At 34.4% G+C, this 14,664-nt stretch overlaps 1 protein-coding gene across 1 annotated transcript in view; it reads left to right on the top strand.

Annotated features, from left to right (window-relative positions):
• LOC130453582 (putative sodium-coupled neutral amino acid transporter 11) overlaps positions 1-14,664 on the top strand; it is a 96,813-nt gene that overhangs the window by 30,148 nt on the left and 52,001 nt on the right. Inside the window, exons 4-5 of the mRNA XM_056793972.1 lie at positions 4,045-4,179; positions 6,242-6,307. Of these exons, the coding sequence (XP_056649950.1) occupies positions 4,045-4,179; positions 6,242-6,307 (201 nt within the window). The remainder of the gene's footprint in view (positions 1-4,044; positions 4,180-6,241; positions 6,308-14,664) is intronic.

Below are 14,664 nucleotides of genomic sequence, written 5' to 3'. Positions count from 1 at the left end.
GTCACTTTTATCTATTATCCCTTTCCCCACTGATTAGAAAGAGTTCCATACTTAATTCTATGATTCATCCTCATTTTCTCTTCTTCGCACCACTTCCTTACCCAATTGCAAAGTGCTACTTTCAAATATACACTCTTCAACCTGGTTCACTGCTTTTTGCAGGCAGAATAGCAAATGAAGCATGTGGTGAAGACTAAGCTCAAGATAGAATTAAGGGAAGAAAGGTACCTTCAAACAGCCAGGCCCATGTCCTAAGACCTCTCAGCTCATCATTATGAAACTTTTGCTTTGCAGTCCAATTTCATTTATGTGGCTTCCAGAACTTGGTGTTTCTTGAGATTAATCTTAAAGACTTCACTGAAATGCTGAATTCATTTAGTCTCTCCCATCCAATACCCTAAATGATTTCCTCTAGTGATTTTTAATTTCTGGTTTCCCAGTCCATTTGTGCTGTCAACTAATTAAATTCTTTCCAGATATATTTACTCCTGGCTTTATCTGAGGACATTGAAACATTGTGTTCAGAACAAGCACACCTTGGAAAGGTCAGATGGTCCATACATTCAGGCTGTTCATTCACTTTATAGAGGAGTCAGAAGATCCTTGTAAAATGAATTAAACCAACATCAAAAAGGCTTAGTTGAAACTATTGGCAATTCCACTGAGATGCCCTATATATTTTTACAGTAGTAACTAAAAAAAATAAAAATGGGTGAAATAGCATTTTCTGATTTTATTTACTGAGAGACACTGTAAATAGATGTAAAAAAGCAATAAAAAGAGTACCAGGCCCAAAGTCATGAGACCTAAGCTTGACTTTTCACTTTCCCCTTAAACACTAGAAGGAATTATATGTACATCTTCCAGTTCAATTCTCTCATTTTGTAGATGAGAAAATTGAAGCCCATGAAGGTGAATTAACCTTCTCAAAGCCATATAGCTGATGAGAGGCAGAAGATCTGTGTCTCCTTACTCCAAGTCCATTACTACTCTGTTTGCTATACCATGCCCATCTTAGGCAAGTCACTTACACTTTCTGAGTCTCAGAGTTTTCATCTGTAATATAAGACAATGATTCTTCTACTACCTCCCTTCTAAGATTCTTATTGGGGAAAACTTTTGTAAAATTTTAAGTGTTATAGAAATGTTAATTGTGATTGCTCTGTACTCTGATCCAAAGAGTGACCATTGGCTTTTTTTATAAATTCAATATTAAAGAGAAGAAGAGCAGGGCCTATTAGATAGAAGGACAGCCTTGGAGACAAAAAAGACCTAGATGTAAAAACGACATCTGATACATGGTAGTTATATGACCATTTACAAGTCACTCACCTTTTCAATCACCAAAATTCTTTTTTTCCTTAACCCCTTACTTTCTGTCCTAGTATTAATTCCAAGACAGAAGAGCAGCAAAGGCTATTGGGATTAAGTAACTTGCCCAAGGCCACACAGTCAAGACTTGAACTCAAGTCTCCTTAACTCCAAACCCAATGCTCTGTGCATTGCATCACTTAGCTGACTCATCTATATCTCTCACCCACTGGATATGTGTAGTTGATTTAAAAAAATTAAAAACTCAAGGCTATTTTTGGCACTATTAAATGTCATATGATGGGTTCAATCATCAAAGCAACCACTGAGGCATTTTGGGATTTCAATCTTGTTATCTGTTGTATTAGCCATATCTCTCAGCTCATGTTGCCCAAATATTTGATAAACACATTTTCTATGCCTCCATCTAAGGGATTGATATGAATGAGTAGCATTGACTAGGAAATCCCTTCCAAGTTCATGTCAGTCATCAATTTCTTAGGGCCAGTCATTAATTAGTTCCAAGTCCATTTAAATATATTGTCATCCTGTCCATGTCACTTATATTATGTACATATAAGAATATCAGGACAGACTTCAATTACTTACTGACTTAAATCCAGACATATCAGGATCTATCATTAGTTTTCCATGACATTAATAAATTTATGACAGCACAAATTCACATTGCTTTTGTAATTCATGACCCAATTTCTCCTTCTGGCTTCTATTATTGCTTCTGTTTCATCCTGTATTTATCCTCACTCTAATGTCCTTCATCATGTTGCCTTTATTTGTCTCTTGGCTTTTCATATTTTCTTGTTATTCAGAGCTACTTTATATCGAAGAAATGCTACTCTCCTAACTAGAGTTCTTAAAGACAAGCCTGAAAGTAGGGGATGAATGTACATCTCTTCTCATTTTAACTTCAAGTTCTAATTTGGCTGATTGCTTCCACACTTGTTAAGTCTATTTTAATTCTTTAATGAGGCATGTTCAGCCAGACTAGTGGTTTGTCTCTGCCTATTCTTCTGTTCATGATATGTTACAGGCTTTATTTAAGGGTAAAAATAGATGTTGATGATTTTTCCATCATGTAATTTGATCATTTGAATGTTTTCACTTATTTGTGGATTATATCAAAAATGGTCTATAACCTCAATGCATATATAATGACTGAAGTAACCATTTTCTTGATAAGTAACAGTGAATATGGTTACATACATTCATGAGCACATTAAAAGTGAAATCATAATACTATATAGATTGAAATGTGATTATATTAAAACTTCTAAATAAATTTTATTTATTTTCAAACCTGAATAACTTCAGAGGACCTGGGTTTTCATCACTGGCAGTCCTCCTTCCTTGGACCCCAATTGTGAACTCATACTTTTAGCACATGGTTTCAAGATGTTACTGTGGATTACATATATGTATGTCTATCTCTGTGTACACATACATGTACATATGTAGTTACATTTATGTGTATCGCTAGTGGCCAGGCTTCTAGTGATGATGATCTCTAGTGATGATGAGGATAAATTTCCTAATTTAGGTAAACTAATGCTTTCATAACTGGCATGTAGTACACTGATATCTTCAATTCAGAGATAGAAAAGACATTAGAAATCATTTAATACAGGAGGCAGCTGAGTAACTCAGTGGACTGAGTAAGACCCATAGAATGGAGGTCATGGGTTCAAATCTAGCCTTATTCTTCCTAACTTCCTGACCCTGGGCAAGTCACTTAGCCCCCATTGTGACTCCAAATCCGACCTGCTTTCCTTAGTCCTGGGCTGCTTTGTCTTACCTAGCTTCTCAGCTCATAGGTTTTCAGAACTTGTATCCTATTGGTATGACCTTTCAGAACCTACAATCACCTCCATGCTAGGACCAGTCAGTCAGTTAGTAGAGGAATTCAATTCATGCATATGTCTCTAACACTTGTTTTCCTTTAGAACCAAGGGCATGGTAAATTTAATAGTTTAAAAAGACATTGACATTTTTATTCAGAAACACATTTAATAATTTGGAAAATTGGCATAACTACAAAAATCAAAAGTGAAAACATTTGCATTCTACATTTTTCACTCCATATTAACCCCCTCAGATTGTATCAACAAGCTTTAAATACAGTATTATTGAAATGTTTCCTTGTGCTTACTTAATAACTCTGATACAAAGTTGCTGGTGTTTCTCTTTTTTTTGTGAGGACAACTGTGTTTTTTTCCTAGTCATATTTTGTGCTGTTAACCTTGAGGGGGAAAATATAGGAACAATGTTGCATGGATTCCTTTCTTTTTAACTTAGTTATCATTTAATCTTGCTTATCTACATAGTTAAAGTGAGTAAATGAGTCAAATAGTCATCAAAGAATTTTCTAAAATTTCAGATAATCCATGTAAGAAATGAAAATTGAATTCTTGACACTCAATTCAGAGTCCTAACTTCTGTTCCAGTCAATGCACTAATTCTTTGAGACTATTTGTCTCTGGGATGGAAAAAGCTGATGAAAAACAACAGTAATAGATACTCATGGCATCCTAAAAAGAAAATCATACCTTATCAAGTTAATTCTTCATCAGTGAGCCATTTAACCTTTTTGTTGTTATCTCACCTCTAAAATGGCAGCATAATTTAGCATTTTCCTCTAGCTTAATGTAGACTTAAATAAGAAAATCTTTGCATTCAGTATAAACTCTCAGCACAGCCTGTTTGTTTTCTTTACAGACTTTTCCCTTATTTTATTGATAAAAGGAGGAGTCCTTTCTGGAACACATAGCTATCAGGCTTTGGTCCGCAAAACATTTGGTTTTCCAGGGTATCTACTCCTCTCGTTGCTTCAATTTTTGTATCCTTTCATTGGTAAGACAACTATAAAGTTCAATATTACAATTATTTTCATGACTGTGACACATCTCAAATAAATGTAGTTTTAAATGAAGGTTTTAGATGTATATTGGAAAGGATAAGTAGAGAAATTGTTTACCTATTTATTTTATAAAGTAAGAAATTTAAGTGAGCATATAAGGTCACTATCATGTTGTTTCTCCCTTTGTCCATTTTGCCTTCTTCTCTGATTTAATGCCCAATCTTTAAGAAGTTGGTCTTCAAGCTTCTTCAGACCTCATTTGCTGAGTTCCAGGTTATGGATTCTCTTCAGTCAATTCTGGCCAGAGTAGCAATGCTGATGACATTGTGTGCCTTTATGTAAAGGATGTAGAGGAAAGCATAGCACCAACTTCAACATGTCAGACATTATCTCTTTCATGGTCTGCTTCAGAAAGTAATCCCACAGAGATCATGCTAAAGGGAACCCAGAGAATGAAATTCAAAGAAATACAATAGTCTGGTTCTTGCTCCTTTTCCATTTAATTTTCATGAGAATGTGCTTAGGCTAAAATGAGAATATTATAGGAACATAAGCTTCTTCTCTTGAACCTTAGAATTAGAAGTCAAATCAACAAGCATTTATTAAGCAGCTAAAATGTGATACATACTGTGCTAAATTCTGGATGTGCTAAGATTTATGATGACTAAAGAAGAAGTGAAAACAAGAGAATCAAATAGTTAAAGACTGAATGGCATTTCTGTAAACCTAAAGGCTCATGAAAAACATTTGTAAGCCTGATAGTTCATTTGTATTTCTGTGGTTTTGCTCTTTTGCAACTTACAGTAAATCTTCCTTACCAAAGCATCATAATAAAAAAGTAAATGTTGAAGTACAAAATCATTTTGCCATAGATATTTGTCTCAAATGGATTGAATTTATTAAAAAGTTACTAAGAGATTGATAGCAATTTCTTAATTGCTTTCATGATTAATTTAATTGGTGATTTTAATTTATATCATATTGGCCATCTTTTAAGTTGTAAGCTGGCTCTCAAACTCATTAGAAAACTCAAGGTTTATATGTAATATTTCTAGGGAAAGCCTCCCATGCTTTTGCAGATGAGTAATGATTTAGAAATTCTTCCCCTTTTTGCTGTTTTAACTCATTAAGTTGAGCTTTTTCAATATAGTGATATAGCTTATGCCTCTGTGATTTCAATTATTTTAAGTGTGCAAGAAGAAGAAACTACTTATAAATAATCCTGGGGTCAATTCCTTTGTACAGTTGAATTTTATTTTCACAATATAAATATTTTTGTGTCTTCTGACTTGAGATTTTTTAAATTTGGAGTTATCTTGAATATTGGGTGAATAATTAAATTCATAGTTTAGTTGAACAGAATAAAGAATATCCATATTATTAGAGAAATAACCTCAGACTATTCTTCATATTATTTATGATAAGAATATAATTTCAGAAAAAATAGAGATGATAAGTCTCTGGAAATCAATTTTATTTTTTCTCAGTCATGCATTGCGTGTTTATAAAAATTGGTCATATATCGGGCATTAAAACCTTACAAACAAATGCAGAAAAGAATAATATTGCACAATTTTTAATAGCTGCAGAGCAACAAAACTATATATTCAATAGAGGGTCACAGAGGAAATTACCTAAAATTAATTGGAGATTAATCTAATACTAAAAATTAGTGAGTAAAGCAAGTTTTCGAAAGAGTAAAAAAAATGACAGTAAAACAACATACCAAAACTTTTTGGAATGCTACTAAATTGATCTTTAGGGGGAAAAGGTATAACTCCATATACTTTCATAAACAAAAGAGAAAAAAGAAAATCAATGAATTTTGTGTGCAACTTAAAAAAAAACTAGAAAAGAAACAAATCAATCTCATGAGAGAAGAAATTCTGAAAATTGAAGAAGAGATTCACAAACTTTGAAAGCAAAGAAAAATAAAATCTATTAAAATTACAGATAAAACTTGAAGCTTTTTTTATTGGAGTAACCACTGAGGATTAAATGTATGATTGATAAGTGTCTTTGATATTAATTATGTTATCTATGTTTTGTTTCTAGCTATGACAAGCTATAACATAATAATAGGAGACACTTTAGGCAAAGTTTTAAAAAGAATTCCTGGAGGTAAGTCCTTATGAAAGATTTTTTATACTATTGACTACTGTTTACAGTTTCTTTATTTTATATTTGGAGTTTTTATGAAGAAAAACTATCATTAAATAGAGATTTTAATCCATCATATAACCATGCTTACTAATAGTAATATTCATCTTCATTATACACATTCCTTTTATCTTTATACATTTGTATGCAAATTTAGTTCCCTGTAAACAAAGTTGAAGTTATGTAGAAGCCTCCTATTTTGTCCATATACTTCATCATAGTTGAACATAACAAAGAAAATGTGATCTGATCAATGAAGAGGAGAGGAGAATTGTTACATCCCTCCTTCTGGTACCATGTTTCTATTCAGCTTACAATTACATTTGGTGTTTTGGCAGTGACTTGAGTTATATTGAACTTTCAAATCTTGATAAGCTTTTCACAAGAACTTTTATTTATCCTGGCCTTTCAAATCCCATATTTGGGCAATTGATTCCTTAAACCCTAAGTATAGTACTTCACATTTGCCCCATAAATTCCAATTTACAACTTTGACTCCATTTCCCCCATACTTCTAAAATTTCTGTGACTTCTGATTCAGTCATCAAAGCTATAAACTATGCCATGTATTTTTTTTTTATTATCCCCCAGTGTTGATAAGCATATCATAGATCTTCAAATCACTTATTTAAAATATTGAGGATAGGTCAAAACAGTTTTATAGCATCATCACTAGAAACCTTTCTCAGTTTGACATCGGTCTATTAATCTATGTGGATGCATTTGTTTAAAAGAAAACTAATTTCAGAGTCAGGAATACCTGGGTTCAAGACTCACTTCTTACATATATTGCTGTGTGATTCTGGGCAAGTCAGTAAAACTACTCTCAATGCCCAAGACAACTTGGAGAGCTGAGAGTATAAATTCAGAGATAGTGTCATTCTCTATTGGTAGAGGGAGTGTTCTCATCAAGTTCTCATTCCAAAAAAACAATATAGTTCTGATCTCAGTAACACAAGTGACTGTCACATCTCTTATAGGCATCCATATCTAGGAACATCTTAAAGTGATTTTAACATGCATTACAGAACTAAATAATACCTAACTGTAAGTAGTATTTTATAAAATATTTAAGCAATCACTATTAAGAAAATAGTTCCCTATCTTATAGATGAGGAAGCTAAGGTAGCTAGTCACACAACTTTGCTTAGCATAGTGTCTGGCACACAGTAAGTATTTAATTAGTGTTTGTTGGTTCATTGATTGACCTTGATGAGAAGACATTTTCACTATATAATTACTGAACCCCTTCATCTAAACCCAAGCCCAGGGATCACTAATGTATATTTATTTTAAACCCTTACTTTCTGTCTTAGAATGAATACCTTGTATTGGTTGTAAGGCAGAAAAATAACGGTTAGGCAATGGTAGTTAAATGACTTGACCATGGTCTCATAGCTAGGAAATGTCTGAAATCATATTTGAACCCAAAACCTCCCTTCCCTGGGCCCAGCTCTCAATCCACTGAGCTACCTACCTGCCCCCAACAATCTCCTTTGACTCTAGGGACTCATTAGTGATATTAGGTTACAGTTGTCAGTTCTGATGATTAACACTCTCTTATCTGAAGCATGTGAAAATGGGGAAATTTTCTGACAAAATTAGAGGAGGTAAAGTCTAAGTAGATTTCTGTTTATTAACTTAAAGAACTGGAAAGGGCCTAGGATTAACAAAGATGAATGACCCTACTCTTTCAAGGAAGTAAAGCAGCTAATGACTTCCCCTGCTATCAGTCTCAGCATTAAAGTGAAGCTAGAGGGGCAATTAGGTAGGTGGTTCATTGGCTAGAGAGCCAGGTTTTGAGTCAGGAGGACCTGGGTTCAAATCTGACATCAGATACTTAGTCTGTGTGATCCCAGGCTATTTATTTAATCCCAGTTGCCTAGTCTTGCCCTTCTTCCTCCTTGGAACCAATACTTAATAAGTAAACGGTTTTAAAAAGTGTGCAGGGGTGGCAGGGACACTGGAATCCATTGCAGGAGGTTGACTATGAATACATCAGTTGTATTACTCATGTTCAGAATAGCTTCATTATAGTTTGAGGTCCTATTCAGCCTACTTGAAGCATCCAAAGACTATCTAAGTTTCGTTCTTTCTCAGTCAGTCATTCTCTCCTTGCGTACAGTATCAAGTCAGTGTCTCAGTCCCATCTAAGTGATTGATTACCTGCCATGCCAGGTAAGCTAAGCTCAAATTTGGCTTCAGACACATAGCTATACAACTAAGCAAGTCTCTAAACCACCTATTGTCACAGTTTCCTTATTGGAAAAATGGGGATAATAATAGCATCTACCACCCATGGCTGTTATGAGGATCAAATGGGATAATAATTGTAAGGGACTTAGCACAATGCCTAGCACATAAAAATTACCTATTAGCTATTATTACTCGTTCATCAGCTATTAAACCACTGAGAAGCTAACTTTAAACCACAGTTAAACTGTAAGGCTCAATGCCTCCTGGTTTCCATATTTTCACTCATAACCACAGGAAAGAAATAATGGAGACACAGGGATGACTTTAATGTCCTACAGAGGGAGCAGGGTTTCCAGTGGGATAATTTGGATACCAAGGCTTGTACTTACTGAAGTGCCAACCAGAAACTATTTTACATCCTCAGGAGCATTATAATGGTTAAATTTTAGCCTGACTTTAGACTATAAGCTTCTTGAGGGCAGAGACTGTCTTGCTTCTTTTTGCATCCCCAACACTTAATAAATGTTGTTTGATTGAATGATTATCAGCTGCAGGTGCACAAGAGTTGATCATACCTTTGAAATGTCTAATGGAAAAATGTGTCTCCCATATTAGGTGGGAACTTGCGTATTTGAAGTTTCTTTTGGTGATAAGAATTATTGATCATCAGCACAGGCATGGTCTATTTAGAGTCAGTCAAATGAATAACTTATTTATATGCCACTCTATTAATGGTATGCATCTGGAATCAGTACAGCTGTAAGGAGGGGATGCTGGTGGAGAGATCATACAGGTTAGACCTGGATGAGACTTCAGACATAAACACTCCTCTAGAATCAATATGGTTTCCGGGGCCTAATTATGCCTGTTTCTCCTAAAGCAGGGAGGTCTCCCATGGATGCTACCCATTAGAATATTTAGAGTATGGTTGAGAGAATGTTGGACTTGTAGTCAGGACATACATTGGTTAGAATTCCACCTCGAACTTTTTAGTAAACACAAGCAAATCATTATGTTTCTCTGAACTTGTTTCCTCATCTCTAAAATGAAAACAATGCCTGTCATATCTACCTAAATTGGTGGTTGTTGGGATCAGATTAGTTATTGTACATTAAGCACTTTGCAAACCCTATGGCATGACAAAAAAGTAGGGGCCATTGTTACAAGTTTCCCCATGTTTGTTCTTTACCCAGAACAAATCATTTGGTTTTTCTCTTAGTAACATAGGTACTAAAACAAGATATATGATCAAAGAATGCTTTGCCATTAACAGGTTATCTTCCCCGTCATTAAGTGTGTCATGTCTAATGCTGCGTTCTTTGAGCTTCTTCGGCGGAAGCCAAAAGCAGAGGCCAGAATATTTTCAATAATAGTTATTACAAAAAATATTTTTTTCAGGGCTCCCCACAATGCCAGTGTTTTCAGATATATATTTGGAAATTGACCATCCTTTAGGAGAAATCAAAGCAATAGCTCTTGAAGCACACCTGATTAAGTATGCCCTCCTTGAAAGTTGTTTTCATAGCTGTTTCTCAAGACTATGAAAAATTGTATATAACTCCTTTTCCACATGCACTAAAAATAGTTTATTTTTTAATGCATTTTCATTGCATATTTGGCTGAAAGACATTGGTGGGCTTTTGGAGGAGAGAAAAAGCATTTATTAAGCACCTACTACATGTCAGGTATTTTTGTGCTAAGTGCTTTAGAAATATCATTCCTTATGATCTATTATTGGTAACAGACTCAAGTGGAAATAACTAGTGAGATGCATATAATTAGGCTATAGAGTGACTAACCATAGCATTCAATTTAAATATTCACTCAAGACCCCATAGATTCTTTAATGTAACACCCAAGGATATATGAATTATCTTGAGCATATATTTGTCTATTATGCAAATAGAACTAGGGAATGAAGTCTATCATCCAGATAATTTGAGTCCATGATTTCAGAATATCTAGATAAATTAAAGCCCTTTGAGTTAGCTTGGGATTTGACTTATCTGTATCATCATCATCTTTTTTTTTTTTTGGCTTGTGATTTAAAAGACTCAACTTAAATGAATAAATTCAAGATTCATACTTACTTTTTCCGTACATATTGTCAATTTGCCTTAGAAGTAGGTAGATGGCAAAGTGGATAGAGCAATAATCCAGTAATCAAGAAGATGTGAGGTCAAATCCCAAACTAAAGAGCTTTCTAGATGTGCGAGCCTGGGCAAGTCACTTAATTTCTGCCTCAGTTTTTTAAAATTATATAATGAAGATAATAATAGTAGCTGTCTCACAGGGTTGTTAGGTTCAAATGAGATAATATTTACAAAGCACTTAGCACAGGACCTGGAACATGTAAGTAATGTGTAAATGCTTATTGTCTTTCCTTCCTTCTCCCCACCTTACCTGTGAACTTTTCTCATTTTTCCTAATTCTGTCCTCTGAGAACTAGTTTAATCCTTCTTCCATCTATAATGTATTCCACTCACTTCCCCTCCTCCTCACGTCTTTTCTTTTCCAGGCTAAACATCATTCCTTCAACCACATCTCCCAGGGCACCATCTTGTTTGCCTGCTTTAGTGTGTATTCTAGCCTCTCTCTAGACTTCTAAACTGTGGTGATCAGAACTGAATACAATACTTCATGTCTCCTGACAGGGCAGAGAATAGAGGAACTTCACCTCTTTTGTTTTGTACATTATCTGATTCCTTTCAGTTTTGTTTCATCCAATGTCTATTACACAGTTGCTAGTATAAGGTGGACACAAGGAAAATATACACAATTAAAAAAAAACTTGTTCTTAAGGAATTGAATCACACTAGAGATTTCATTGTGTGTACAAAACTTAAGAAAATATGAGGCTTTTGAAGGAGAGAGAAAATACTGACAAGGGTCTGGGTAGGCTTCTCATAGGAGTAGCAAGGAGTCAAGACTTTTAGGAAGTAATGTTTCTAAGAAGTGGGGCTAAAGAGAGAGTGTTTTCCATATTGGGGGAGAGGGGTCCACAGAACAGTCTATGCAAAGGCATGAAGGTAGGACACAAAATGCCAATTCCAGGAATGACAAAGACTTTTAGGAAGCTAATATTTCTAAGAAGCAGGGCTGAAGAAGGAGTGCTTTCCAGATTGGCAACAGTCTTGGGGAGAAGGAGAAAGAGGAGGAGGAGGAAGTAGATCAGTGAGTGTGTGTGTGTTTGAGAGAGAGAGAGAGAGAGAGAGAGAGAGAGAGAGAGAGATGGAAAGTGGTGATGGAAGATTAAAGAGAAAAAGGAAAGTTTAGAAGAGGTCAGGTAGCCTGGAAGATGGAGACAGGTGAAGGGTTACATTTTGTGCATGTTGACTTTTTGTAGGACATGAAGATTTGGTGCTCACTGTGACTCTCAGTTAGCCAATGATAATCAAATCAGCTTTTTTGATATAAGATTATTGCCTCATTATGACATCAAAATAGAACAAAAACCAAAAAAGAACCCAGGTCATTTTAAGAAACTTTTTTCAGCTTGAGTTCCCCATTTTGTACTCATGTACTTGATTCTTTGAGCCTAACTACAGGACTTTATAATTAAAGGTATTAAATTTTACCATATTAGAACAAGTCCATCTCATTCAAGGGACTATTCAAGAGGCTTAAAATGAGAGATAGAAATCATATATAAATATAACTTTTGTGTCACCAAAATGTGTGACACAAAGCATCCAAATACATTTTGGAGGATTTTGTTGCTTTCTTCACTCAAAGACTTTCTGTTTCTTTTCACTCCTTATCCTGGCCAAAGCTGAGATCACAATACTACAGGTAAAAATCTTATTAGAAAGAAGAAAACAAAACAGATGATTACAAGTTCTGAGGAGTTTATTGAATTTTAAATCTCTGGTGTCACTTATAGTCCTGAATAGGAGGGTTTCTGTGGAAGAGGCCTTGTTCACAGTGACAAATTCTGTTGACTTCCTTCTGTTTCTTCTACTGCCCCAACTAGTCAAATTTGGAGTAGCAATTGGTGACCCTTCCACTCTCCCTCTTTGTCTATCTTTTTCTGTTCTGTCTCTGTCTTCCTGTTTCTGCCTCTTTTTCGTTTTCTGCCTATTCTCTCTCCTCCCCTTCCCTCTCACTTTTCCACACTGATATTCTCCAACTCTGTAGGTAAGTTATTTAATGGACTTTCCTCATTTTAAGATATAAGCCAAAATATCATTCTTCTCTTAAAGTTGCAAAACTTCCCTCCCTTCATCTTTCTTTTTCTTCTCCAGTTTCCATCCCTTCCAGTGGTCCATTCATATATAAAAATATATATGAGTGTACCACTGATATATATATATATATATATATATATATATATGTGTGTGTGTGTGTGTGTGTGTGTGTTTGTTAGTAGATGCCTCCTCAGCATTCACAATTACTTAAACAAGAGAGGGAGATGGAAGGAGAAAAGATACTAGCACCTTTCTCCTAGTCAGCTATTCTCCAAGTAAGAAAAATTGTAAAACATACACAGGATCATAGAACTTCTCTAGGGATCAAATGACATGGGAGAACAGGTATTCCTGGAAGAATAACAAAGATGAAAATAAATCCTAATCACATAAAGAATGATAATATAAAAAGATCATTTTATTGCTGAGTGTATTTAATCAATTCCTTTCTCATTACATATGTCTCAAAGTCAGCAATACAACTAGAAGTTAGACTACTTGCAGATTTTAAAAACACTGATATTATTGTGATATCAAAATGTTTCTCATGTTATCTCAGGACATAACAATATCTATGGTTATTATCCCATGAAGTTCTGCCCATGGCCAATGCAAGTCTTCCATATTCTCTTGTGAAAAAAAATGATGCATTCATTTTTCCCAGGAAGGATGCAAAGATATAAAGATGATGTGTTTCTTAATCTAAACATTTTGTGTTTAAAATTAAATAAAGGTAAAAAATTATTCATATTTTGGTTTGAAATATTAGGACATTAAACTAGAGATTTAACTTTAAGATACTTTATACATTTGTTAGAGTTTTAACTTAATTTGTACCTTTTCCTGTGTGGTTACTATACAGCCTTTCTCTGAGTCTCTTATCTTTGTTACTATTTGAGAAATGCTTTCTTTAACTTCTGCATTTAGCTGTTTTACTTGTCTCTGCCTGTCTCTTGGTTTATTGAATTTGCTATCACTCACAGATTCACTTTCTTGGGTTAAATTTTCACCATTTTTTCTCTTTTTTTCTTCTATTACTTCTAGTGGTCTCTTTTTCACTATTTTTTTCTATCTCCATATTACAAACTACATATGGAAGCATAGATTCACATTGGATGAATTTGTTATCAAAGACTTTAACATCAAGTTATAGTTGAGAATTGAAACAGGTTATCCATATCTCTCAACCTTCAAACTAAACAATCTCTACCAGGGGAAGGAAGAGAGGGAGGGTATATCATGAAGATATTACCTCATAGTTTCAGATACCTCACAAGAAACAGCAATGTGATCATGTCATCAATGAAGATACATACAAATGACATCTGATTAAAGAAAAAATATCCCTAGTTATTAGAAGCAACACATAGAAGAAATCAATAACAGCCCCTATGAATGAAAGCCTGTGAATGGAAAACAAAAGAAAACACACAAGACTTCACTATCAACAGAAAGTACAGACAAGAGAGCATTGCACATGTTAAAATGATAACAGGAAAGCACCCCTGAAGCAAATAGAACAGTTCCAGAAAGAAATACAGCCAGTAACACAGAAAAAAGGAAAACATAAATTTTAAATTTTAACTCCAAAGAAAAGCCTATACATTTTATACAAAGTCTCTGCTAACCATAATAACAGAAAAGAAAGAAACAAAATTATTTCAAATGAATACATAACTCCATGACCAAACGAAATACAGTATATTCAAATTCTATCTCCAAAACATAGCTAAAGACAACATACAATAAATCTCCTTGTGAAAATTTCAAACATCAAAAAGGTAAGAAAACTTCAAATTCTCATTCTTAACAAAATTCTAAGAATTTATACTATACTGCTTAGACCCACCCATGAAGATCAACATATGTAAACTTTACACCCACCCATGAAGATAAACACATGTAAAGCTTACTTACACACATGAAAATGAACAC

This window comes from Monodelphis domestica, chromosome 4 (assembly GCF_027887165.1).
Source record: "Monodelphis domestica isolate mMonDom1 chromosome 4, mMonDom1.pri, whole genome shotgun sequence".
Classification (NCBI taxonomy): domain Eukaryota; kingdom Metazoa; phylum Chordata; class Mammalia; order Didelphimorphia; family Didelphidae; genus Monodelphis; species Monodelphis domestica.
Note: the sequence above shows the minus strand (reverse complement) of the source record. Positions and strands in the feature narration are given on the sequence as shown.